The sequence below is a fragment of the Pithys albifrons genome, chromosome Z (genome assembly GCF_047495875.1).
Source record: "Pithys albifrons albifrons isolate INPA30051 chromosome Z, PitAlb_v1, whole genome shotgun sequence".
NCBI classification, from domain to species: Eukaryota; Metazoa; Chordata; class Aves; order Passeriformes; family Thamnophilidae; genus Pithys; species Pithys albifrons.
In genome coordinates this window covers 532,031-560,017 of record NC_092497.1, presented here as the reverse complement: position 1 = coordinate 560,017, position 27,987 = coordinate 532,031, and the positions used below count along the sequence as shown (strand labels likewise).

The 27,987-nt window shown below is 53.2% G+C and overlaps 1 protein-coding gene across 4 annotated transcripts; it reads right to left on the bottom strand.

The window, feature by feature from the left end:
• Positions 1-32: 32 nt before the first annotated feature.
• On the bottom strand, positions 33-27,522 carry ATP8B1 (ATPase phospholipid transporting 8B1). 4 transcript variants are annotated; one of them, XM_071580406.1, is made up of 30 exons: positions 27,409-27,522; positions 26,845-27,070; positions 24,952-25,053; positions 16,366-16,558; positions 13,239-13,336; positions 12,909-13,022; positions 12,337-12,435; positions 12,174-12,235; positions 11,667-11,739; positions 11,504-11,574; positions 11,208-11,290; positions 10,928-11,086; positions 10,674-10,762; positions 10,196-10,386; positions 9,904-10,112; positions 9,430-9,473; positions 9,172-9,331; positions 8,440-8,628; positions 8,126-8,238; positions 7,740-7,904; positions 7,531-7,642; positions 7,255-7,330; positions 7,014-7,146; positions 6,520-6,805; positions 5,723-5,946; positions 5,255-5,338; positions 4,736-4,981; positions 4,447-4,585; positions 4,235-4,365; positions 33-1,099 (listed from the first exon to the last, which is right to left on the bottom strand). In XM_071580406.1, the coding sequence occupies exons 4-30, from the start codon at positions 16,544-16,546 to the stop codon at positions 872-874; spliced, it is 3,759 nt and encodes a 1,252-aa protein (XP_071436507.1). In that variant the 5' UTR covers positions 16,547-16,558; positions 24,952-25,053; positions 26,845-27,070; positions 27,409-27,522; the 3' UTR covers positions 33-871. The 4 variants fall into 4 exon arrangements, with proteins under 4 accessions (XP_071436507.1, XP_071436506.1, XP_071436509.1 ...); XM_071580405.1 differs by lacking the exon at positions 26,845-27,070; XM_071580408.1 differs by lacking the exon at positions 26,845-27,070 and having other exon boundaries at positions 9,172-9,328.
• Between the last annotated feature and the right edge of the window lie 465 nt (positions 27,523-27,987).

The following is a 27,987-nucleotide window of genomic DNA, read 5'->3' as shown; positions in this document are numbered from 1 at the left end:
ACCGCACCCCACCGCTGCAACACGACTAAACTTGAGAGTATTTATTGCATTGCACTTCTGAAATGTACATTCCATTGAACGCGAGCTGTGGGTCATGATTTTTACTATAAAACCGTTTCAATAATCAACCTTAGTCCGGGAGAGGGAAGTAGATGAAACCTTCAAACATCTCGACTCGAGTAAAGAATGTGCAAATGTAAAGAGAGTGATAAAAACACTTTTTACACGGTAAGAATTGAGGCACCAGCAAGTACAGTGTGTTCCAATGGAAGTGACTGATTTCCAGTTACCCATCACTGTATCCAGAACTGAAATGAACAGCTTGTGCCGGCTCCAGGGGCAGCTCCCAGGCACCAGATCTATCCTAATTTCTAATCCAGTCTGACACTGGCTGAAGTTTATCACCAGATACATCCTCAGCTCAGCTGTGCCAGCTCCATTGGGAGTGTCCAGGGCCCTCTCCCAAGGCTGAGCACCCCACGTGCCACGATGTCTCAGCAGTTAATGAAATGGAGCACACCAGGGAAAGAGCTTTCAAAGGCAAATATGAAATGTAGCTGCAGTTTCATACCAAGATAGTATTAAAAAGGGAAAAGTCTGCAATTCCTAAAAACTGACCCTGCTGGGTTTCCATTCCCAGCATGCGTGTCCTTCACTGCCACACGGAGCAGGCACACAAGGATCAGTAGCTCCATGGAGAACTCTTGGCCTTTCTGTGTTCCCAGGAGTCCAAACGCTGAAAATTCTGTGATAAGACATAAAAATCCTCATATCCTTATGCCATTTGGTTAAAAAAGATCCTGAGTTTGCCTAGAACAGTTTTGTGCAATCACTGGGATAAACTGGGATAAAATCCGCATCCCACAGTCCCTCAGCTCGTCTCCCGGGAGTCTCCGGCGCCCGGGGCTGTGCCCAGCACGGCGTCCAGCGGGGCCCTCCTCTTGCGGATGCTGCGGCCCGAGGAGATGAGGTCGGCGTAGCCGCGCTGGTGCGAGAAGGCGTAGGCAGAGCGGCGTGCGGACACCCCGCGGCGGAACGGGCTGTGCCGGCGCCGCCACTGCTGCTCCTCCAGCAGGTACTTCCGACGGTTCCGCTGGATCTGCACAGCACAGAGCGGGGCTGGGTCAGCACAGCACCACCACTGCCTGGCCTGTGCTGTGGGCCAGCCTACGGCAGGGCAGAGACAGCCAAACCCTGTCCCCTACTGACACCCCTGTGCCAGCCCACGGCAGGGCAGAGACAGCCAAAACCTGTCCCCTACTGACACCCCTGTGCCAGCCCAAGGCAGGGAAGAGACAGACAAAACCTGTCCCCTACTGACACCCCTGTGCCAGTCCACAGCAGGGCAGAGACAGCCAAAACCTGTCCCCTACTGACACCTGTGTGCCAGCCCACAGCAGGGCAGAGACAGCCAAACCCTGTCCCCTACTGACACCCCTGTGCCAGCCCACGGCAGGGCAGAGACAGCCAAAACCTGTCCCCTACTGACACCCCTGTGCCAGCCCAAGGCAGGGCAGAGGTGGCCAAAACCTGTTCCCTACTGACACCTGTGTGCCAGCCCAAGGCAGGGCAGAGACACCCAAAACCTGTCCCCTACTGACACCTGTGTGCCAGCCCATGGCAGGGCAGAGACAGCCAAAACCTGTCCCCTACTGACACCCCTGTGCCAGCCCAAGGCAGGGCAGAGGTGGCCAAAACCTGTTCCCTACTGACACCCCTGTGCCAGCCCACGGCAGGGCAGAGACAGCCAAAACCTGTCCCCTACTGGCACCCCTGTGCCAGCCCACGGCAGGGCAGAGACAGCCAAAACCTGTCCCCTACTGACACCCCTGTGCCAGCCCACAGCAGGGCAGAGACGGCCAAACCCTGTCCCCTACTGACACCCCTGTGCCAGCCCACGGCAGGGCAGAGACAGCCAAAACCTGTCCCCTACTGACACCCCTGTGCCAGCCCAAGGCAGGGCAGAGGTGGCCAAAACCTGTTCCCTACTGACACCTGTGTGCCAGCCCAAGGCAGGGCAGAGACACCCAAAACCTGTCCCCTACTGACACCTGTGTGCCAGCCCATGGCAGGGCAGAGACAGCCAAAACCTGTCCCCTACTGACACCCCTGTGCCAGCCCAAGGCAGGGCAGAGGTGGCCAAAACCTGTTCCCTACTGACACCCCTGTGCCAGCCCACGGCAGGGCAGAGACAGCCAAAACCTGTCCCCTACTGGCACCCCTGTGCCAGCCCACAGCAGGGCAGAGACAGCCAAACCCTGTCCCCTACTGACACCCCTGTGCCAGCCCACGGCAGGGAAGAGGTGGCCAAACCCTGTCCCCTACTGGCACCTGTGTGCCAGCCCACGGCAGGGCAGAGACAGACAAAACCTGTCCCCTACTGACACCCCTGTGCCAGTCCACAGCAGGGCAGAGACAGCCAAACCCTGTCCCCTACTGACACCCCTGTGCCAGCCCACGGCAGGGCAGAGACAGCCAAAACCTGTCCCCTACTGACACCCCTGTGCCAGCCCAAGGCAGGGCAGAGACAGCCAAAACCTGTCCCCTACTGACACCCCTGTGCCAGCCCATGGCAGGGCAGAGACAGCCAAAACCTGTCCCCTACTGACACCTGTGTGCCAGCCCACAGCAGGGCAGAGACAGCCAAAACCTGTCCCCTACTGACACCTGTGTGCCAGCCCAAGGCAGGGCAGAGACAGCCAAAACCTGTCCCCTACTGACACCCCTGTGCCAGCCCAAGGCAGGGCAGAGACAGCCAAAACCTGTCCCCTACTGACACCCCTGTGCCAGCCCACGGCAGGGCAGAGACAGACAAAACCTGTCCCCTACTGACACCCCTGTGCCAGCCCAAGGCAGGGCAGAGACAGACAAAACCTGTCCCCTACTGACACCCCTGTGCCAGCCCAAGGCAGGGCAGAGACAGACAAAACTTGTCCCCTACTGACACCTGTGTGCCAGCCCAAGGCAGGGCAGAGACAGCCAAAACCTGTCCCCTACTGGCACCCCTGTGCCAGCCCAAGGCAGGGCAGAGACAGACAAAACCTGTCCCCTACTGACACCCCTGTGCCAGCCCATGGCAGGGCAGAGGTGGCCAAAACCTGTCCCCTACTGACACCTGTGTGCCAGCCCATGGCAGGGCAGAGACAGACAAAACCTGTCCCCTACTGACACCCCTGTGCCAGCCCACAGCAGGGCAGAGGTGGCCAAAACCTGTCCCCTACTGACACCTGTGTGCCAGCCCAAGGCAGGGCAGAGACAGACAAAACTTGTCCCCTACTGACACCTGTGTGCCAGCCCATGGCAGGGCAGAGACAGACAAAACCTGACCCCTACTGACACCCCTGTGCCAGCCCATGGCAGGGCAGAGACAGCCAAAACCTGTCCCCTACTGACACCTGTGTGCCAGCCCAAGGCAGGGCAGAGACAGCCAAAACCTGTCCCCTACTGACACCTGTGTGCCAGCCCAAGGCAGGGCAGAGACAGCCAAACCCTGTCCCCTACTGACACCCCTGTGCCAGCCCAAGGCAGGGCAGAGACAGCCAAACCCTGTCCCCTACTGACACCCCTGTGCCAGCCCACAGCAGGGCAGAGACAGCCAAACCCTGTCCCCTACTGACACCCCTGTGCCAGCCCAAGGCAGGGCAGAGACAGACAAAACTTGTCCCCTACTGACACCCCTGTGCCAGCCCAAGGCAGGGCAGAGACAGCCAAAACCTGACCCCTACTGACACCCCTGTGCCAGCCCACAGCAGGGCAGAGGTGGCCAAAACCTGTCCCCTACTGACACCTGTGTGCCAGCCCAAGGCAGGGCAGAGACAGCCAAAACCTGACCCCTACTGACACCTCACCCTGCGCTGCAGCCCAGCCCAGTTAAGCCCATACTGGGGAATCTCAGTACCCTCGTGGGGTCTCTGTGTTGTCACCAGGTCTGAGCAAAGCACGCAATGAATCAGCCCTCACTGAGCTGCTGCCCCTGGCCAGCCCCAAGACCACCCTCCCTTCCCACAGGACCCAAGCTCCAGGCTTGTGTTGCTCTCCCAAGGGCACCATCACTTATTTGTCTCTCATGGAATCACAGAATCCCACACTGGTTTGGGTTGGAAGGAACCTTCAAGCCCAACTTGCCCCTGCCATGGGCAGGGACACCTTCCACCAGCCCGGGTTTCAGCACCAACACCAACTCCTGAAAGTAAATACCTGCCAAGTTCCCCAAAATAACACAGACTTCACTCACTTTGTCGCTTTCTGAAGGCCAGATTGTCATGGATAAGAAACGCTGGGCCACGACAGGGAGTAAGCAGATAGCAATGGATAAAATCATGGTCAGCCAGAGGTACGGCTGTCGCAGCGCATTCGGAGCAGTTCCTGCGGTTAAACACAGCCAGGGTTAGTCTGTGACAAAGCTGGGTGAGACAGGACCAAGAACCACAAACCAGGAGGACTGACCTGTGAACTGAAAGCCAGAAGGGAAGAGAACGTGGATGCCAGCACTGTGAAAATCAAACGTGATCCCAAAGTAAAGTGCAATGCTCCCAAATACTGAGAAAGCGTTAACGAAAGTCCAGTAAGATGTATCCAGGCCAATCTGAGAGCAAACAAACGTGCCAAATGAGTTTATTAACTCCAAACCATGTCAGCTACTTTTAGCATAGTTACATTTTTATTAGAGAAATTTAGAACCATGAGCAGAAACTGTTCTCAGAGCACCAGAGCTCAGGAAACCGAGTTTACTTGCCTGCAGATTGACAACAAATATCAGAGAAGATGCTGCTGTGACAGCAAAGGACTGGTAATCTGCAGGGGCTTCTCCATCTTGTCCCATAGATTTGAGGTAAGCTCCGTAGGGGATGAAGAAGATGATCAGTGATGTTACAGCTCCATGAAGCAAACTTACAAAGAATTTCTTGTAGTTGAAAAGTAAATCCTTCTGGCCCAAAATATACAATCTGGGGAACCGAAGGCTCAGTTTGTCGCTCACGTCCTTAATAAAAGGGGGAAGAAAAGGAAAGTTGGTGCAATGTGCTGTTCTCAGAGTGAGAAGCTCAGCTATGCAGTGTCCCCAAGGGAATGGCAGATCCCCTTCCCTTTCCAATAGCAGGGCTTTGCACAGAGTAATGCAGCAGGAAGACATTTTTAAAAGCCACAAAGCCAAACACACTCCCCTTGTTTTATGGACAAGGCGACCATGTCAATGTAACTAAAGACCAGATGGCAGCTGGCTTTGGACTCATCCGGTGTAACCACGTGGCAATACCTGGTCGAGCAAGCCGACGAGCAGGACGGGCAGGCTGGAGTACAGCACGTTGTACAGGGTGATGAACCAGTCCTCGTAGGCTGTCTGCAAAGCAGGGGGAATTGCAGCAGTCAGTGGTTTCTTTCTATCCCTTCCTTCCCTTCGAGTTCCTGAGGAAACTCCCCCATGCTCTCCTGTGGCTTTAAGTTCCCTGGCTCGGTGTTCACCCAAAGGCAGCAGCACCTTGGCTCAAGGCTCTGCTGTGTAATGCTGCCTCACTCCTCACAAACCTTCCAACCACCATCCTGCCTTTGAAGCTCTGCAATCACACCCAACTGCTTGTTACTAACTCAGTATTCATCACCTCCTCTCCTGCAGAAATCACTGGGGACAGCTCCAGGTTCCCACCACTTCCCAGGTTAAGCCTTTGCTGTTCCACCCTGACAGAGCATCTGCTTGTTGTTTTCCCACACGAGGAGACCTTCCTACCTGGGCAGAAAAGCCATTGAAGAACGAGTACCAGATGTGGACTAGGGTGAAAGCAAAGTTCTTGTAGAAGAAGTATCTCAGAAACTTGCACATCCTGATGTAGGACCATCGCCCGTGGACCAGCAGCAGGCGCTGGAGGTACCGGAACTGCCCGAAGGAGTAGTCGCTGGACATGACAGCCTGCATCCCTTCCTGGCCACTGATCCCAACCCCAATGTGGGCAGCTGGGAGACACAAACACCACACCACAGGTTGGACAAAGGGACAGGAACAACAAGAATAGGGGCACGTCTCTACTGTCACCTGGATTCTCTCTCAGTCCTTGTTCTGTCAGAAGGGACCTGGGAAATTTGGCAAAGGGAGAGCCAAGTAATGAGACACGGCAAGCAAAGCCCTGATCAAACTGGCCAGGCAGTTGAGGGACATAAACCCTATTCCAGAGGTTTTCTTCTCAGTGGGATCTCCTGAGAAGTGCTTCGAAGAGCAGCAGCTGCAACCCAGCATTGCTAATGCCTCCAGAGAAGGGCAGCCAAGCTGTTGCTTTGGTCTTTTTATTACATTGCTGCCACCCACAATGATGGAATTCAGGTCCCTTCTCAGGGAATGTGTAAAAGAAAAAATAGATCAGGAAAAATCACTAACCATTTCCTAAAGGGCTTCCTCAGAAAGGGAAGCTGAAAGCCCCATGGCAGGGACACAGATGGAAGAGTCTTCTGAGCAGAGAGGGACAGTGGAGAGAGCGCAGGAGCAGGGCAGAGGAGATGTGTCCCAGCCAGAGGGTGCTGCAGCTGCCTTACTTTTGATCATGTTGACATCGTTGGCGCCGTCCCCGATGGCCAGGGTGACAGCCTTCTTGTACTTCTGCACCAGCTCCACCACCATGGCCTTCTGCTTGGGCGTCACGCGGCAGCAGATCACGGCCCGGCACTCGCACGCCAGGTCCACAAAGTTCTGCTGCTGCTGCTCCTTGTAGGCCTCAGCCCTCCTCCTCTTCTCAGCTTGCTTCTTCTTCTCTTCTGCTGTTCTGGGGAATTTCAGCTTCAGTTTCTTTTTCTTCTTTTTCTTCTCCAGCAGGATCTCATTCTGTGTAACAAAAGATATTGTGTTCCCTTCTGCACCGTGTCCAGTCCCACTCCAGGTACTGCCCAACAACACTCCTGAGGTTTATGCTCCCAGCACTCACTTCTGGCATTCTGATGAACTGCTTGTGCAGACAAAGGAACAGAGTCCTTGGGGAGGAGCACCGGGGCCTGGTGGTGCCCCCAGAATCCCCACCAGCCTTTGTACATACCAGCCAGGAGCCAGTGATGATGAGAGCCCGATCCTTGCTGCCCTGGAAGAAGGGCTCATTCATTCTGAGAGAGGAATGGGTACTGGATCCTGCCCTGTTCCTCTGGTTTTCCAGCCTAGTTTGAAGGAGAGCACTGGAAAGACAGGGGGAGTCTATTACAAGAGAACCAAGGAAAAACTTTAATGTTGGCCAGTCTCAGGCTGCAAATCCTGGAAAGCAAATCATCTGTGTTTTCACTTGCCTGGTTTCTTCTCCATAGCAGATAGCTGTTTCCTCTGTTAAGAGTTCACAAGAAAAGCCAATATTTTCAGCAGTTTCTAAAAACAAAAAAAAGAGAGGGAAGTATTTACTGAAAGTTCTGTCATGAGGAACTGTTGGGAGCAGCAAGAAGCAACTGAAGTGCTCCTCAGTAATTTTTGTTTTCTGGTTCAGTATGAGAATCCCTTTCAGTACCACAGTGTGGATGAACAGGAAAAATTCCTCATGTTTTTAGCTCTTTGACTGTAAGGAAACCCACCTTTTTTGTCACCAGTAAGCACCCAGATTTTAATGTCTGCTTTGGAGAGTCTGGAGATAGTTTCTGGAACTCCATCCTGCAGTTTGTCTTCAATGGCTGTTGCCCCAAGCAGCTGAAGGAATTTGCAATACAGGTGTTTAGTAGCAAAAAGAAAATCTGTTTCTTTTAATATAAGAATAGGAGTACACTAAAAATGTACAGCTTCTTACAATCAGGTTTTTTTCTATCTCCTCATACACTTTGTCCAGAGCTTCATCTCGGTTACTTGTAGCTAAACTGGCCTCCACAAACTTCTTATTCCACACGTCAAATTCATCCTGACTTATGTCTCTATAGCACAGGCAGAGAGTCCTGAGAGTCTCATTTGCAAAGACCTGAAAAATGATAAAAGCCCACACATATGCACAAAAGAAAACTCCTCATTTGCAATCCAAATGTAAGAGCTAAGACCACGAGCATTTAGTAAGTTTGACAAAACAAGCACAACTTGCAGAATAACTGCAGGTCTGTCTTTGTGTTAATAGGAAATTAATGCCATTATTGCCAGAAATACACAAGTTTTGATTTAAACAGGGCACAGAAAATGCAAACATACATCGAGGGCCTCTTCTGTGGCTTCTCTCTTTGGGTTGCTGGGGTGGAGCCGTTCATAAATCACCGTGTCAGCCCCTTTGCAGTACAGCCTGATCTTCCCTCCGGCCTCTCTCACTGTGCAGGGAAACAGGAGGGGTGGCACAAAACCTTAGAGCACACTTGTAGAGAAGAGTCATTTCAGCCTACAGTGAAGCACCAAAGCTACGAGATCACAGCTCTTGCTCAGTGACTCCACTGTGCCTCAGGACTGTGTCCCCAGCTGTCAGTTCTGACCCCTCTCCCCGGGACACCCGAGTGACCCTTGGCAGAGCTCACCGATGACGGACATGCGCTTCCTGTCGCTGTTGAAGTCCAGGATGGCCAGCACCTCGTAGGTGCTGCGTGCCCCCATCTCGCTGAGCGTGATGGTGTTCTGGGTGCGCGACAGGAACACGTACCCGAAGTTCCTGGCGGCCGCCACCAGGGCCCCCTCGTCTGGGGACGCTGCCTGGTAGTTGAGCTGACCTGGAGGAGAGCCAGGAGACACCTGAGGGCACACCTGGGCACTGCTGCAGCCCCGAGAGCAGCACCCACGGAGAACAGGGACTGGGGACCCCTCTGGCCACCAGGATCAGCCCTGAACCCGCCTCCCTCCAGGGACCAAGGCAAAAGCTGCTCTGCCTCAGTATATGGACTTCTCAATACAGCCATTTAAGCATTTTCAAAAGAAGCTCCAAAAGACCAGTCCTTGGCCACAGACACCAATGCAATGAGTGGACACAACCCCAAGGGCAAGAAAGGACAGGACACTGTTGGTTTCCTGATCTCACAAAGGTGGGAGTAAAATATTCTTCCATGTATTAATTGAGTCTTCCAACCTTATGTTTCATACCCATGAATTCAATAGCTGATGACCTGTACATTTGGTTTTGTTTCATTTCAAAGAGCAGCCTAACACTCCTTTTCTCTTAACCATTAATTTTTGACCTCTCCCCTATGCAATCCCTGAATCTCAATAATTGTTTCCCCCTACACAAGTTAAAAAACCAACAAAAAGCCCACACTGACCATCAGAAGTGTCAGCCATGACCGTGTGACAAATGGCAAGCAGAAAGAAGAACTTGTGAATCTCGGGCTCCTTTCCAGCCTTTATTTGCTCTATCAGGTAGTGATCATAGAACAAGAACTTTCCATCTGCATACGCATTCCAGCTGAAATCCACTTGCTGCTTAGAGACCAAGGCAAGAGAGAGTCTGAGTTACCCCAGGTGCCCACCTGCACCTCCCCGTGCTGTGCCAAGGGAGGGTTCCCGTTCCACAGACCTACCTCCGGGTGGCTCTGGGGCTGCCCCGCTCTGTCCCGGCTGTCTCCTGCAAGGCAAGCACCGGCCATCAGAGGGACCAGAACAGCGCTGTTACAGCGCAGGAGAGTGAAACAGCTCTGCAGTGTGTGCTGCACCAGGAATGGAAGCAACAGCAAAAGGAGAAGCTGCCACTCTTACTAAATTTCCCTGTCTGTTTCCTGAGTTTGTCCCCAAAGCATTTTAGTGAAAGTAAATAATTTTGTAGGTAACCAACTTTTGGCTTTTCTGCTGGGAAGTTTCCACTCAAGTCCATCAACTTCCACTTTGTAAACGCGAATACAGTGGGAAAACCCCAACAATTCAGCTGTTCTGGAGCTTTACTCAATGCCAGGGCTAAATTGTGGAAGTTTGGTTGGAACTAAGAGGACTCGTATGCCCCTGATCTCCCCTAAGGATTAAAATTCCTCCTCCTCTGCACAGGCTTTGCACAGACTCACCGTATCTCTGGCCATTTATGCAGCACTTTTTAAAGGTCATGATGTTCTGTGTGAGGGTGCCAGTCTTGTCAGAGAAGATGTACTGGATCTGCCCCAGCTGCTCGTTGAGCGTGGTGGTCCTGGCCTTGGCCGCCGTGTCCTTCTCGGGGTAGTACATCTGCAGGTCCCAGTTGATGAAGTAGCTCTGGCCAAAGCGAATCACTTCCACACTGCATGGCAGGGAGGGAACGATCTCAGTGCCAGCTGCAGCTCCCCTGCCCAAAGGATGGCACCTCCCCAGGGGTGGCCCTACCTGACATAGAGGGAAATGGGAACCATGGTGTTGAGGACGATGATGTACCCCCAGAAGTTGAGGAAGCCCCGGTAGGGAGGGCTGAAGTCCTGTGCGTCGTAGAGGTACCAGGAGGAGTTGCCGATCTGCTGCTCCCAGTAGGTGTGTCCAATGGCCAGCCCAGCCGACAGCAGGATGAGCACCACGATGATCTGCAGGGGGCACAGGGGCCTGTCACGCTCCAGAAATATCTGCTCAGCTTGAATCCCAAATCCCCGAGTCCAAACGGCCCACGGCGGGTGTTTGTCAGAAGAAAAGGAGCAAACCTTTCCTACAAAAGCACCTTTTCAGATTTCCTCCTACCCCACCCCAGCTCAGCAGGGCAAAACAATTGGAGACATCCTAATTACACACACAGAGGAAAAAGGCAGCTCACTCTGCATTCACTACTCACTCAAAAACAAACCCAGCCATCGGAATGTGAAACAAAAAGCCTTACAGTATAAACCATGTAGTTCATAAGGGAGTCAATCTTTGTCCTTTTAAATCTCGTCTTTCCACTGTTTTTCATTATTTTTGTGTCAGCACCTACAAAGAGAGAGCAAAAAATTACACCAAGGGAAAGATATGCTAAAAACAGCAGTGCCAGTATTGCTGTTCTAGCAAACTCAGGCAGGAAATGCAGTGGATGTCTATGGGATGAAGATGCCTTTCACTCTACAGGTGTGCTCTCTGTGAGAAAACATCACACACCTGCAAATATAACCATTCCATGGCAGAAATCCGTGTTCCTGATCTTACACCCACGCAACAGGATCTTATCAGCATCCAGGGAATAACTTGAGTTTCTCCAGAATAATATTCCTGTGAACTTATCCAGTCTGTTATTGGGCTCTTCACATTCAATGAGACCTATAAAATTTGGAGGGGAATATGTTTAATTCACAAGAAGGAGCAGCTTTACTTTACTTTCACTGAACTGTGAACTGTTTCAGCTGTGTTTGAACAGGGTTAAGGACAGAACTGTACCAACCATCAAAGCTTGCCAGGGCACTTTCCTCCTGAAGCTGCCTGTGTGTCACCTCAAGGGCCATTTTGAATTTTAAGTTAGTCTCACTAAGAAGAAAGGATAAAAAGGTGATTTTATTTCAACCACAGGGGCAGGAGAGACGTTTGAACAACAGTAAATGAAGGCAATCAATGTGCCACAGGTGCCACTACTTCTCTGGGCAACCTTTTCCAAAGGGAAACAATAAATCCATGTCCTTCCCCCTTTCTTCCTACGTCACATTGTCCAACATTTGACGACATCCCCAAGCAGAGCCTCACCCATCCAGCTCAGCTGTCTCCACATAGCACAGGCTGTTGGGTTCTGAGCTGGACAGCAGTAAAATGTCAGCCTAGAAGACAAATAAACAGACATGAAATGAATCCAGGTCAAGATTGCCACAGAACTCTAGAAATAGAAAACAAAAGTATCTGAAGCACTTACAGGAACAAAAGTATTTTTCTTCAGACGAATGATATCACCAACTTTAATATCTTTCCATTTTGTGGTTTTGAACCTAATATCAAGATAGTTTAATAATTATTGCTCTTTTATCTAGAACACTCTGCAGTCTATATATCTTACAATACTGAACTTCCCTTAGGACAAGAACATCCCCTCTTGGGAGAGGGTGGGTTTCCTTTTTGGAAACTGCAATTCTTTTGAGATCTGTAGCTCAGAAGTCTTGATCTACCTCTTCTCTTCCCACTTCCCCTAGATGTGAATTCCTGTCCTTCTCTCCAAAGAAGTTGCTCTTAGCACAGATTTAGTGCCCCAGGATTAATATTGAATTACTCCTTTGGGCAATTCTCTTCCACTTTCAGTTGGGTTTTCCCACAGCAGCAGAGATCAGAGAACCTTTGCTGTCACCTCCAGCTTCAGATCTGTGGCAAAGCTCAGTAACAGGGCAACCAGTCATCACTCACAGAGCTCAGGAGGGCACACACAAACCTGCCGTCCCTGATGACATCACATGTCCTGTTGTTGACCTCGTTGTCCATCCTGTGCCGAGCCTGAAAGGGAGCAGAGAATGTCGTGCCTGCCGCGTGTCACAGCAGGACGAAGGAGCCACGCTGGGGGCTTTGCTCTCCGCAGGAGCAGCACAGGCTCTTACAATGTCATCCACCAGGTCTTTGACTGCCGTTATTCCCAGCACGAACAGCAAGGGCACCAGCGTCGTGTACCACGCCAGGGTGCTGATCTGGGGAATCGACTGCAAAACAGCAATTAAATCAGTTCCGCACAGGGGCATCAATCAAGCTCAGCTCAGAGGCATTTCATAGTGATCTGACCAGAGCATGAGAAAGAAACCAACACATCAGAGGGAATTTTAACTGAGGCTGAGAAAATTAACAAAACTCTCTGGGACAAGTTTGGCTGTGCTGCCCCATTTCAGCAGCAGCTCCTTTTGAAAAACTACAGGCACTCATATACTCTGCTGGTGCTTCTGGTTCACGGGTTGAACCCAAGAAACGTCTTTTCCTCATGAAATTCATGAGCTCTGTAACAGCCCATCCCAGAACTCTTCATTAGCCCGTTCCAGCCAACACAGATTTGCTGCAGGTCTCTGTTGGTCTCCACAGCAGATGCTGCCCCTCAATTCCCTGACAGGACAGCCCTGAACTGTGCCACGAATATTACTGAGCCCAAACTCCCCTCTCAGTGAGTGTTCTCTGTCTGCCTTACCTGCAAAATGAGAAGAACAAGGAAGTAGAAGTTGGCTGCTCTCTTAAACTGCTCAAACAGATTCAGAGGCAAGAAAGTGATGGGGTTGTACTTGTACGTCTTAATTGCGTTGCCCTGTGGGAGAAACCCAGATGTCACTCACACAGCGGGTTCTTCCATCACAAAGCCGCACATTTGTAGGTAAAGCGACCACGTGAGAATTCACAAATCCCAACCCCTAAGGAAGTGTGACCGGTGGCTTTTACCCCACTCACAGCCATTCCAGACATCGCGCCGGGATTAGGGAACATCCCCCTGGCAATTCGCACCTCATTGGGGTAAGACACTTACGGCATATTTGCTTTTTTTGAAGCACAGGAAGATTGTTCTCTTAAAGCCGGGCTGGTCGTAGAAGCGCTGATCGTTGGCTTTCACTTGCCAGCTGCAGTCTGGAAGTGACAAAATGGGTCAAAACTTGTTACAAACAAGTCACAATCTGTCGCTTTGGGGCTTTCTCTCAAATCCATTTTTAAAGGCACTTTCGATTGAAGAAAGGCTGGTACCTGCTTTTAGTGAGGAGTGCTAAAAAAAGCCATTCAAGACGTTTCCAGGCTATTTGTCTTTATTAGCAATTCAAAAACCATCGGAGGTAGGAAGAAGTGTTGCTTAACAATTTGAAAGTTCTGTGGGAAACCGAAAACCTGCAGAGTAACATTTACTCTTGCTGAATTCCCTTCTCTCCCCTCTTTTGCTTTGTTTCTGTGACACCTGAGAAGCACCAAACACTCCGGGTTTCTGTCTTTCTAGAAATGAAGAGGTCGGGTCATCTTTGAAAGCAATAATTTGATATATTGTGCCATGGTTTCCATTTACACCCATAAATAGGGGACAAATCTAAAGTGCTCATTTTATTTCCTCAGCCATCAGTTTTGTTTGATTGCATGGAAACTCAGGAACAGGAATTGCACTACTGAGGTAATTTTCCATGCCCTCTCTTTCACAGGCCACCTCTTTTCCTGCCAGATCCTTCATCTGCCTCTCCTGCCCTCAGTGCTGCAGGACAGACCCCCTGCTACCCACAGCCACGAACTCGGGGCTGCCCACACCAAGGAATCCCATTCCATGGATTCGAGGCAGCTCCCAGGAGCTCTGCCTATCTGGGAAGGGTGAGTGGATCCCATTTCATGGGTTTGGAGGCAGCTCCCAGGAGCTCTGTCTGTCTGGGAAGGGTGAGTGGATCCCATTCCATGGATTCGAGGCAGCTCCCAGGAGCTCTGCCTGTTTGGGAAGCGTGAGTGGATCCCATTCCATGGGTTCGAGGCAGCTCCCAGGAGCTCTGCCTGTCTGGGAAGGATGAGTGGATCCCATTCCATGGGTTTGAGGCAGCTCCCAGGAGCTCTGTCTGTCTGGGAAGGGTGAGTGGATCCCATTCCATGGGTTTGAGGCAACTCGCAGGAGCTCTGCCTGCCTGGGAAGGGTGAGTGGATCTCATTCCATGGATTCGAGGCAGCTCCCAGGAGCTCTGCCTGTTTGGGAAGGGCGAGTGGATCCCATTCCATGGGTTTGAGGCAGCTCCCAGGAGCTCTGCCTGCCTGGGAAGGGTGAGTGGATCCCATTCCATGGGTTTGAGGCAGCTCCCAGGAGCTCTGCCTGTCTGGGAAGGGTGAGTGGATCCCATTCCATGGATTCGAGGCAGCTCCCAGGAGCTCTGCCTGTTTGGGAAGGGTGAGTGGATCCCATTCCATGGTTTGAGGCAGCTCCCAGGAGCTCTGCCTGCCTGGGAAGGGTGAGTGGATCCCATTCCATGGGTTTGAGGCAGCTCCCAGGAGCTCTGCCTGCCTGGGAAGGGTGAGTGGATCCCATTCCATGGGTTTGAGGCAGCTCCCAGGAGCTCTGTCTGTCTGGGAAGGGTGAGTGGATCGCAATTCATGGGTTTGGAGGCAGCTCCTGCCTGGGAAGGGTGAGTGGATCCCATTCCATGGATTCGAGGCAGCTCCCAGGAGCTCTGCCTGTCTGGGAAGGGTGAGTGGATCCCATTCCATGGGTTTGGAGGCAGCTCCCAGGAGCTCTGTCTGTCTGGGAAGGGTGACACAGGCAGGGTTTTGAAATGCAGCTTTCCTGACTCACTGGCTGAGCATCTCCCCTTCCCTCAATGGGAGCCCTTCCCGGTGCAGGGGTGAAACTCCCCGGGGCAGAGGAGGGGGCTGGCACCGCTGGGAGTGCTGGAGGTGCCCCTGGGAGCGCCTCGTGCCTGAGGAACACTTCACATCCACGTGCAAAGCCTTTTGTTTCCCATCCACCTTACAGCAAGTTCTGGGCTGACAGATCGGGACCTTTCCTGGGACTACACAGCCCCTTTTTTCCAGGCTTGGAACAGACACGCTGGAAGTGAAAGCTACAAGCTCTTCACAAGCCCCGGAGATAACAAAAATATTTACCTTGGAGGACCAGGGTCGGGGTTAAAAGTTTATAAGCATTACCAAAAAGTATGAATTGAGAAAGTTATTAAATTCTGTCAAAACGACAGGACTGAAGAAATTGTAAACAAGTCTACACAAACATTTCTTCACCACGTTCCAAAAACATTGCAGTCTTGGTAAAACCGACAGGAAATTGGGTAATTAGGTCTGAAATAAAACTGCAGGAAGGAAGTTCCACAAAATTACTTTAAACTCTGGTACTGATACCTAATATTTGGGCAACTGCATTGGTAATTCATCATCTTTAAAGGATGTCATCATGAAAAACCCCAAAACTTAACATGTGATAGGTGGTTATAAAATGCAATCACATTATAGATGGTTATAAAACAAGAGGTGATCAACTGCTGCCTGTTGCCACCCAAACAGGAAGGGATCTGTGTTAATGAATCAGACCTTGGTTAAATTAAAAGCACTGACAAAGGTGTATTTAGGGGAGGTACAGCAGGTCCCTGAGCAGAGGTGCAGGACAGAAGCAGAAAGGTTCCTCCCACTGATGTTCCTACACTGGCAGCAACCACAGGCTGCACCTGCTGGTTCCTTTGAACTCCTCCTACTCACCTTTCACCTTTCAGGAATCTCATGAGGCTACAAAATATGAAATGAGGTGGAAACCTGCTCTGTGCAAGCCGTAGAGAGCAGAAATCCAGGGAAACCACTGACTGAACACAGCAAATGGTGCCAGTTTCCAGAGGATGGGAAAGACAAGTATCTGGAGCTCTGCTCGAGCAGTTCCCAGAGCACATGTTCATCCAGGGCCTGCCTTAATTAAGAGGAGGTCACAAGGCAGCTCATTAGCTTACACAAGGACCTGTGGCACAGAACTCTGGCTGCAGTTTGGAATGGAGCTCAGTTTCGTTCTGACATTGTTAAACTGAACTGCCATCAATTCCTCCTCCAGAGTCAGAGAAGCTGCTCCAAATCCTGCCTGACAACAGCACAGAGGCCCAGTGGATCCACGGGGCCCATCCAGGATATTTGCTCCCCAAACCATTTACCTTTCCTCCCGGGCTCTCGGCTCTCGGCGGGGCCCCTCTGGCTCTGGTTCTGCCCCGGCTCAGCCCCGGGCTGCCGACTGTCCAGCTCATCCTCCATCTCATCGTCGCTGTACGGCATCACCTCATCGTTGGGCTGCGAGTCCTCATCCAGGGTGGTCTCCGAGTCCCTTTCCGAGATCATCCTGCTAATGCCCTGCCAGCATTTTGGACAGGTCAGGGAAAGGGCTGCCCGGAGCAGGGGCTGCAAACCTCGCCTCTCATTTCACCCCACATCTGAAACAGTTTCCCCAGAACAGCGCAGGGCACGGGCTCAGTTCTCCAGCACAGACCAGAGGGCGGTTACTGTCCCAGCCAGTCCTTCATTCCCATTCTGCCACATGTAATTACACGTGCCCTCCCAGGGAACACTGTGTGCTCCAGAGGCAGCACACCTCCAGCGGGACACCGGAATGGGGCAGCCACAAACACCTGTCTCCTGGGCACATCACATCATCCCTGCGGGCCACAGGAGCTGGAGCCCTGCTCGGCCACACGGGGACACGGAGCTGGGCACTGAGCCCTGGGGCACAGGAGCTGGAGCCCTGCTCAGCCACACGGGGACACGGAGCTGGGCACTGAGCCCTGGGGCACAGGAGCTGGAGCCCTGCTCAGCCACACGGGGACACGGAGCTGGGCACTGAGCCCTGGGGCACAGGAGCTGGAGCCCTGCTCAGCCGCAGGGGGTCATGGAACTGGGCACTGAGCCCTGCTTGGCCACAGGAGCTGGAGCCCTGCTCAGTCACAGTGGGTCATGGAACTGGGCACTCAGCCCTGCTTGGCCACAGGAGCTGTAGCCCTGCTTGGCCACAGTGGGACACAGAGGTGGGCACTGAGCCCTGGGGCACAGGAGCTGGAGCCCTGCTTGGCCACACGGGGACACGGAGCTGGGCACTGAGCCCTGGGGCACAGGAGCTGGAGCCCTGCTCAGTCACAGTGGGTCATGGAACTGGACACTGAGCCCTGGGGCACAGGAGCTGGAGCCCTGCTCAGTCACAGGGGGTCATGGAACTGGACACTGAGCCCTGGGGCACAGGAGCTGGAGCCCTGCTCAGCCACAGGGCGTCATGGAACTGGGCACTGAGCCCTGCTTGGCCACAGGAGCTGGAGCCCTGCTCAGCCACAGGGGGTCATGGAACTGGGCACTGAGCCCTGCTTGGCCACAGGAGCTGGAGCCCTGCTCGGCCACAGGGGGACTCAGAGGTGGGCACTGAGCCCTGCTTGGCCACAGTGGGACACGGAACTGGACACTGAGCCCTGCTTGGCCACAGGAGCTGGAGCCCTGCTTGGCCACAGGGGGTCATGGAACTGGGCACTGAGCCCTGCTTGGCCACAGGAGCTGGAGCCCTGCTCGGCCACAGTGGGACACGGAACTGGACACTGAGCCCTGCCTGGCCACAGGAGCTGGAGCCCTGCTTGGCCACAGTGGGTCATGGAACTGGGCACTGAGCCCTGCTTGGCCACAGGAGCTGGAGCCCTGCTCAGTCACAGTGGGACATGGAACTGGGCACTGAGCCCTAGGCCAGACCTCGAGGGCTCACACTGCTGGTCCTCCATCCCAGCCTGCCCAGCCTCACTTCGCCTCTGCTCCCCACAGGCTGAATGTCACTGTTTGTCACTACAACATCCCACATCTCCAAATGTGTCCAAACACCCGAGGACACCGTGGGACACATTGAGGCTCACCAGAGGAGGGCCAGTCTCCAGCTGAGCTGCGGCCATGGCCATGTCCCTTCAGCTCTTCCTCAACTCTGGACCTCTCCAGCTGTCGCTGGGCCCGATCCTAACCCTGAACCACACCAGAGCTTCCCAGCGTGCCCCTGGACCTGCCTCCCCACCATGGCACTGCCTCTGCCAACAAACCCAGCAGCCAGTGGGGCTGACACCAAACCCTCTGACATCCACCTCACTCTGGTTCTGCAACGCTGAATCATCTCCCCTCCTTAATACCTCCTATAAGAGAGACATAAATATTAATGAGCACTGCCTGTGCTGCTCCAGTGACAGGGAGCTGGCAGGGAGCCCGGGCAGGCCACGCTCTGTGCCAGTGCCCAAACACACCAAACCCCCGGGCTGACTGAACAGGAACTAACACAACCTCTCCCAAGACCCACCCAAGCTGTCGGAGGCTGCTCCGTGGTGGGAGTAGCCAGGAATATGACAGCTGGTCACTAACACAGGTGTGGAACCTGACACTTCTACAGAGAGGATGATTTGTTTTCTTAAATAGCCTTGGAGTTAGGGAATACACCTCAAGGTGCAGGAAATCCAAGCTCCAACTCAGGCCCCCGAATACCTCACTGTGGTATTTTGGTTTATTTCTCCTCTTTTTGCTGCCGTTGTTCTCTCTGCCCTATTAACACCTCACGTGGGGACTGCTGGGGGAGCAGTTGGAGCTCCTCACACACAGTCTGGGGAACACAGAATGCCACTGGATCTTTGACTCACTCTACAGCAAACAGAACAAGCTCATAACCCTGGCACACAGAGATTCAGCCCTTAGTCTATTAATCTTTACTGATTAACTGATTAATGATTAATGAGCTAATTAATCATGCAAGGGGTTAGATGAGATGTCAAAACCACACAGCTTTTGTTTTCCATCACAGATGCGTGGCTAAATGGAAATTCCTACAACGCCACCAGCAGCAGCCTGTGGTGCTGACTGGGAACAGAGTGGGAACAGAGTGGGAACAGAGTGGGAACAAACTGGGAACAGACAGACAGCAGGGCTCGGATCTGCTGGGGTAAGACTAAACTAACTGTAGGCACTTTTCCTCCTCCAAGAACTTAACTACAGACTGGAAAACTAATAGAGATGTCATTAAATGTTGCCCTGCAGGCAGCACAAGTGCTTTGTGCTGAAGGCGCCCCATCAGCGTTCTGCAGGAGGCAAAGGAATCTCCTGCAGGAGACAAAGGAATCGCCCGGGGCTGGCTGGGAGCCGGCAGAGCACGGAGGTGCTGCGGCTCCCAGGGAGGAGCAGCCCTCCAGGGACAGCCGACAAATTGGCTTAGAGTTAAGTTTCTTGACACCTTGTCTGGAAGCAAAGGGCTGGCTGGGATGGCAGAGCCATGTCAGAAGTTCAGAGGAAGGTGGAGAGCGATCAGGACGTGAAAGGGGAGACGGAGGAACTGACAGGACAGAGCAGGAGCAGCAGAGATGGCAACTAATCCTGGGGCAGCAGGGAAGAGATGAGAGAGCACATCCACCAGCAGCTGGATTCAGGAAGCACAGCAGAAACCAAGGGTGAACAAACATGGCAAGCAGAGAGGACTCAGGAAGCACAGCAGAAACCAAGGGTGAACTAACATGGCAAGCAGAGAGGACTCAGGAAACACAGCAGAAACCAAGGGTGAACTAACATGGCAAGCAGAGAGGACTCAGGAAGCACAGCAGAAACCAAGGGTGAATGAACATGGCAAGCAGAGAGGACTCAGGAAGCACAGCAGAAACCAAGGGTGAACTAACATGGCAAGCAGAGAGGACTCAGGAAGCACAGCAGAAACCAAGGGTGAATGAACATGGCAAGCAGAGAGGCAGCCACGGCTGATTTTTGATGTGGTCACTGTTCTGAGGACTGTGGAAACGGGTCATGGAGGGCCTGGGATGGAGCAACATAGTTGTTAGATAATGCTTGATAAAATGCTCAGAGAACACTTATAAAAGCTGGTTCTTGGCTGCATGGCCCTCATTTTCTAGTTCCCAGCTTGAAAACAGGGGATTTCACTCTGTTTCAGGTAAGTCACAAAGCAGAAACCCTTCCACTGACCAACACTTCAGTCTAGAGCAGCATTAGGTCACCCTGCCCAGCTCCCAGCTCTGGCTCTGAGCTTGGAAAATCCAGCTGATCCCAGGGCAGTATTGATATATGGGGAGGTGAAGGAGATGGAAGCAGCACTAAACACCAGTTTAACTGTACCTGCCCCAGTTTACTTAGGAAAGGACAAATTCCACAGTGCTTCAGTCACTCAGGGTTTGTGTCTGCTCCTGCCTCAGGCAAGGACCAGCTAATTGGGAATAACTTAAACCTTGTAAAAAACCCACTTAATCATAAACAACAAGCAAAAACAATCTTACCCTAAATTCTCCTCTGGAGAGTCACTGAACATGACACTGCTCAGAGAACTTGGGGTCACCAGGACTGTAACTTTAATGCTGCAAATCAGATCACCACTCAAAGTGGCCCTAAAAGTTCACAGATCCATCTAGAACAAGGGACACGTACAGCAAGAGGATTCAAAGGCTACTGAAGTTGTTATTTGTATTTGTCAGGGCTCTAAAGACCTACCAAGTGAGGCAGAACAAGCCAAACCATTGCACACCTGTCAGCCCTCTCAAGCTGCACGTTCAGCTCCTCTTTGTTCTGCACAACCTCCCACGCTCACACAGTGCCAGGTACAACAGCTGCTCAACCCTGGCCATGGACTGCTCTTTCTCAACACAGCAACACCAATATTTTAAGCAAGAGTCACAAAGCAAACTCAAATAGTACAAAATGCATCTCAGAGAGACTCTTTTGAACCACTTCAAGCCTTAGGACAAAAGAGCTACTGCAAGATATTTCTCTGATTTAACCAGGTACTAAAAAAAGCAAAGTCTGACCCTCAGACATATCAGACTTATTTATTTACTATGTACTACTGGAGAAACCAACATTGCAAAGCAACTCACAGGAGGGCTGAGAACCAGCTCCCAAATCTACCACAAAACCACGTCTGACATCACCCTCTGGGGTGGGGGCCCCCAAGGACCTTCTGGCAGATGCACAATTACCCCAATTACACTTTGCCTAAGAGACAGCAGTAATTATTCTGCCACCTCCAGCTGGACCACACTGCTCACCTCACCAGTGATGGAGAGTCTGAGCTGGAAAGGGAGCATGGAAGGACAGCCTGGCAGGGAGCAGCGACTGAATGGAGGCTGGCAGGGCTGTGACCCCCACACCCAAGACAGATCAGAGCCCAAACAGTGCTGGGATGGCTCCACAGAGCAGATACCTGGATCTGGGGGGCTGGAGTCCACACCCCACCTGATGCCCTGAGAGGTTTCACAGTGGTTGGTTGTCTGTGGACACACATTTAAGGAATGGCTCTAACAGTGTTTAAGAACTGAAGTTTGGAAGTGCAAAGGCAGCCCAGGATCCACTCTTGGATCACGACCCACCTTCCAGCCCAATAACCCAACCAGCTTCCCCAGCTCCTTTTGACCCTCCCAAGGCAGGATATTGCCTTCTGTTGTCCCCTCAGTGATCCCTGCCAAAGGCTTTCAGGGAGTATCAGCCTTCATTGAAATGTATCCTCAGCTCCTGGAACCAGAGCTTTTACAGGGAAACAGGCAAGTCATAAACCACATTTGCTTCCCACAGATGGGATGGAGCACATGTTACTCAAAGATGATGCTGGTTACAAGTGCTTGGACAGGCAGATAGAAGGATCTGCTGAACAACCAAACCTTCCAGTTAATCTTTATGACATTTGGAGAGGCAAAGAAAACAGCAGTTACTCAAAATAGCATGAATCAGCACCAACAGGCCAAGGAAATAACCTTCACTCCAAACACTGAGCTTTGCTGAGATTGCCATGCAAATTACCTGCTTGAAGCTGATCAAGTTGTACAGCTACTTCAAACACAACAGTTCAGTCACTTCCTTGAATGACTCCTTTAAAATAATTGAACACCCAAAACCTGTATCTTCAAGGGGGTGATTTCCCTCAGTCATTTGCTTTGAAATACACTGGCTGTTGTATCCATGGAGTGCCCTGGAGAAAGGCAGGCTCAGGAGCTCAGGTACCTGCTGGGAGCCAGCTGAGGCTGGAGACAGGCTCTTGCTCATCCACACAGTCTCCATCAGTAAACCAAAGCAGACTCAAACCTCAGCTCCTCCAGGCCACCTGAGTGCACTTTGCACTTTCAGCTATAAAAACAACATAGCCTGTGGTCTATACCCGGTGTGAGCCCCTGATACCTCCCTGAGCACTCCTGGTGCCATGGGGAAGTGGCACAGCCTGCAGCTCGGTGCCATGGACACGCAGACTCTGCCCAGACACACAGACAGTGGTTCCTGGAGCTGACAGAGGCACAGCCCAGCTCACACCGTGCCCTGCACGTGGGGCAGCTTCCAGCCAACCCTCCTCTACAGGGCTGAGCAATCAGCACAGCTCTGCCCATCTGTCAGAGCTGCCACAGCCCCACAGGTCCATGGCACCCTGGGCCACACCTGCTTTCCTGGAATCAGTGTGCCCAAACCACCCTGGGAGCTGCTGACCCTACACACCTTCCCTGCACTGTGACCTGCACCTGCCAGCACGTGCCTGGGGTGACCTGACTCAGAGTCACCCCAAAAATTCTGAAACTCACAGCATGGCTGCAGATAAAATGCTCATGGTGAAGTTGTGCACCTGCACATGCCAGGGCAGCACATCCCAAACCTGGGGAGCCCGGGGTCTGCTCACAGCAGAGACAACACAGGGTCACACGAGTCTGGGATGTGCTCACAGCAGAGACAACACAGGGTCACACGAGCCCGGGATCTGCTCACAGCAGAGACACCACATGGTCACACGAGCCAGGGGTCTGCTCACAGCAGAGACACCACAGGGTCACATGAGCCCGGGGTCTGCTCACAGCAGAGACAACACAGGGTCACACGAGTCTGGGATCTGCTCACAGCAGAGACACCACAAGGTCACATGAGCCAGGGGTCTGCTCACAGCAGAGACAACACAGGGTCACATGAGTCTGGGATGTGCTCACAGCAGAGACAACACAGGGTCACATGAGCCAGGGGTCTGCTCACAGCAGAGACAACACAGGGTCACATGAGCCAGGGATCTGCTCACAGCACAGACAACACAGGGTCACACACGAGCCCAGGGATCTGCTCACAGCAGAGACAACACAGGGTCACACGAGCCAGGGGTCTGCTCACAGCAGAGACAACACAGGATCACATGAGCCCAGGATCTGCTCACAGCAGAGACACCACAGGGTCACACGAGTCTGGGATCTGCTCACAGCAGAGACAACACAGGGTCACACGAGCCAGGGGTCTGCTCACAGCAGAGACACCACAGGGTCACACGAGCCCAGGATCTGCTCACAGCAGAGACAACACAGGGTCACACGAGCCAGGGGTCTGCTCACAGCAGAGACACCACAGGGTCACACGAGCCCAGGATCTGCTCACAGCAGAGACAACACAGGGTCACACGGTCCTTCCAGAGTCACACCATGAGCAGAAGCCTTGGGGATCCTGCTCTGCAGGTGACAGGTGTGGGCTGAGCCAGCCTGGCTGTGTCCCCAGGGGCTGCCCTGCACCAGCCCCTCACTCACACACGTGTGTGTGCCTGCAAACACACACTCCATTTATAAACACAGAGTGGCTGTTCTGACACCCAACAGCACCTTCACACAGACACTTCAGCTGCCCTGGAGGCTGCAGGGATCAAGGACCAATTCCAGCTCCAACAGACTTTTTAATTGTGCCCAGCCTTGTAACGTCCACACTTCTTTCTTTGGGGGAACCACCTCCCATCCCTCCTTGGATGCCACAAACACCCTGACTATCTGCACCATCAGGAGACAAACACCACTGTAAAACTGGGGCACTTTGGTACCACCAGGCTCTGAAAATCTCACTCCCAAAAGCTGTTCTGGCCAAACCTGGCTGCAGGGAAGTGGCAGTTTCTGCACTGAACACACTGCAGACCCAGCCCAGCAAGCTGAGGCAGCAAAACCCTGAGCCCCTCTGGAGAGAGGAAAAGGAGAGCACAAGTTTTGTGCCACTGACAAGTGACCAAGACCAATCCTGGGGAAAAAAATAAAAATAAAAAACAGTGGCCACAGTGAACTCCCCAGTGTAGCTACTTATTAAAACTTCTACATTTTTGTGCATGAAAATGACTATGAAGGACATTCCAATATAATCAATTGATCCCTATGAGCCAACAGGGCTTGACACAAGGAAGAAATTAACTGGTCACCAAGAATTTAACATGAAATCATCCCAGCAAGGAGGCCCACGGCCTCCAGCCCAGGTGCCTGAGGTTACACAAGGCTGGCTGAAGATGGGCCATTGCAGGGACAAAATCATCATTTTACCCATTATCTGCCCTAGGATTTCTCATTAACAGATCAGCAGAACCCCATCATTTAAAGTCCAAGGCAAGACACACTATCTTTGCAGAAGATAAGACACCTGGTAACCTTTGCTCAAGCTGCAGGTTCCAATGCACTGAAGGGGTTTCAACCTGCTTTTCAAGGGTGTTCCATTGCTCTCAAGGTTCGTGTTATACAACAGCCTATCCTGGGGTTAATAGAGAAAGAATTATTTCTGTGCACACTTAAATCACATTGTTTGGCATGGAGGACTTTTGAAACTTTAAATAGAGTTCTCTTCCTGGATATCACCTTCCCCATCAAAAACACCAGGTATTTTTATCTGGAAAAAATAAGGGTTACTTCCTGCTCCCAAGGCTGGGGATTACAGGAATACACCTTTTCTGGCAGCATCTGCCATGGACGTGGGAGCTGTTTTCCTGAACTGACCTTTATCCAGTGGAGTTTGTGATGGAGGCAGAGGCTGCATTACAGATGCTGCCACTGGCTGCCCACGGAGAATCCTGTCCCCAGCTTCAGATCAGGCTCCATCTGCAACAAAACAACGCAGAAAATGGTTTCTTGGCTGACTTCCACCTCATGTGCGTGCAATAACAAAAACATTCTTTAGGCAAATTGTGAAATTAATTTGCCTTACAAAGTTTCTTAAGGAAAAGAGATTTCTGGTTAGTTTTCCAAACCCTTCCATGCTGCTCCTCTCCCTCCTCTCAGGCACAAAATCACTTCAGCTAATACTTCTTTCCTTGATTTATTTCCTGTTTTCTCTACACTGCTTTTTTCAGTTTCCAGTTATGTGCTTTAGTTTTACATCTCCCTGTGCATCACTCTGTGGCATTTTGTAACCAAGAGCACCCTGAACTTGCTGAAATTGCCCGTCTCTACCATCAAATTTAAAGCCTATTTCTAATTTCTATAGGCACACGTGAGGAAGACCCAGCACACGTGACCCAGGAATTCTGTGAGCCTGCCAAAGGCAGAGGTGGCACAGAGCAGGGCACTGAGAGCTCCTGTGGTCCCTAATGAGAACCACGTTCCTCACCCGACAGGCACAGAGACACAGAGAGGGTAAGTGATTTGCCCCAGGCACCGGGTAAGTCACTGACAGAGCCGGGGTTGGGTTTCAGAAGCTCCTGGCCAACATCCTGCCTTCAGTTACAGCTGCACAAAACACCTCCTTTAACACAGGCCAGGAGGGACATTAGAACCCCTCAGAACTGAAACAACACCAATCAACCCCCTCCCCACATTCAAGTGCCGGCAGCACCTCCTGCTCAGGCCAAGGGGATTCCTCTGCCCTCAAACAACAGCCACAACAACAGCAGAGCAGGGAAACACCTTGAGGCTCCTTTAAAAATAGGTTCAGTGCAAAGAGAGCAAGTGGCTTTTGCAATTCACCATCCCAGACTGCAAAGCAAGGGGCCAGAACAGTGACAGGCTGCCTCACATGGCAAAGGAAGTGAGAACAGTTTAGAAGTTACCAGAAAGAGTCTCTATGATACCTACAAGTTAACAAAGAGACAAACACAGGCCTGGGACAGGTACCAGAGCATCCACACATCAGTAGGGAAACCACGGAATGACCAAATGCCACTCTAGTCCTGAACGAGGCTTTGACGAGAAAGACAAATCTGAACACAGAACGAGACAAAACTGTGAGCAAGCCTGAGCCAGCACAGGCACTTTCAGGGGTTAAGCCCGGGCTCAGCAGCAGCAGCAGCCACACAGGTGGGGGCTGCTCAAGGACCAGGTCACCCCAAACCCCACTGACACTCCCAGGTCTCTGCACTACCCATCCCCGACCCCTCGGAGTGGGGATCAAACACCCCGCGCTGTTCCCCATCGCAGCCCCGCTCCCTGTCAGGCTCCTTCGGCCTCTTCGGTTTCAAACGGCTCCTGCTGACACCCGAGCCCGCGCTGAAATGCTCCATTAGCTGCTCCATTTAGCACAGCTCCATCCCCACTCCGAGAAGGGGATGCTGTTTAAGCTACAGGCACGAACCAGGAGGTGACAGGTCCAAGACACCGCTTTTCTTTGAGGTCAAAATATTCTTTCCGAGCGAGTCACTGACCTCACAAGTGACTCTTCCAGTATTTTCTGTTGCAGAATTACTATTCCTTAATGCAGACACCTATTGCTGCTCTGAGGGCTGTATAAACACTGTCTAATAAGTAATGACCCCTCAGCCCTGAAGGCTGTTTTTATCATTTATAGATATGATGGGAAAAGAGCCGGGAGCAGGGCCAGGAGCCCAAGGCCACGGGAGCGATGCCCGGCGGGGCTCGGGAGGCCGGGACAGCCGAGCTGCCCGTGCCGTGTCTTACCTCTCCTCCCACCAAACTCCTGCGCTCTCCTTGCCTTTCCCGGCCGGAGGGACTGAGCGCTCAGCCCGAGGATCCCGGCGGGGCACCCGCGGTGGGAGTGCGGGACGGGGATCCCGCAGGGTTCGGGTCGGCGCTGCCCCCCAGGCTGTCCCGCCGGGCACGGGCTGCGAACACCTTCGATCCCCGAAACAACGCGCCGCGCTGCCCGCTCCGAGCAGGGGATGTTCTGGGAAAGGGTAGGGAAGGGAAGGCGTTCCGGGTGTGCCCGCGGCCAGCCCCGACCCCTCCTGTGCGGCGGGGCGGGCGGGTCACAGCCCTGCCCCGATCCCGGACCGCCGAGCGCGGCAGCTGCGGGGGCGATGGGCTACCTGGATGCGATGGACGCATCTGGATGCGATGGGTGTCCCTGGATGCGATGGGTGTCCCTGGATGCGATGGGTGTCCCTGGATGCGATGGACACACCGCAACCCCGCGCCCCCGGCCCCGCAGCCCCGCTCCGGCAGCCCCCGCCCCGCAGCCGCCCCTCGGCGGGAGCCCCCCGGCCCGGCCCGGCCCGGCCGCACCTGTGCCCGCTGTCCGCGCTGTCCCCGCGGTCCCCGCTCCGCTCCCGGCGCCTCCCGCGCCCCGCCGGCCTCGCACTGCTCGGGCAGCCGCCGCCAGACCGGCCCGACGGGTTCCCCCGGTTCGCCGGGCGGGGAGCAGGGGAGGGGCCGGCCCCGTGTCCAGCCCCGGCTCGGCACGGCTCGGCACGGCTCGGCTCGGCACGGCTCGGCGGGGCCGCTCCCGCCGCCACCTCCCCGCTCAGGGGCAGGGCAGGGGCGGCGGGACCCTCCGGCGGCTCCGGGCACCCCGGACATGCCGTGGTGCGGGGTGGGGGGCTCTGTCACCCACGGGACATGCCGTGTGCGGGGTGGGGGGCTCTGTCACCCACGGGACATGCCGTGTGCGGGGTGGGGGGCTCTGTCACCCACGGGACATGCCGTGTGAGGGGTGGGGGGCTCTGTCACCCACGGGACATGCCGTGTGCGGGGTGGGGGGCTCTGTCACCCACGGGACATGCCGTGGTGCGGGGTGGGGGGCTCTGTCACCTACGGGACATGCCGTGTGCGGGGTGGGGGGCTCTGTCACCCACGGGACATGCC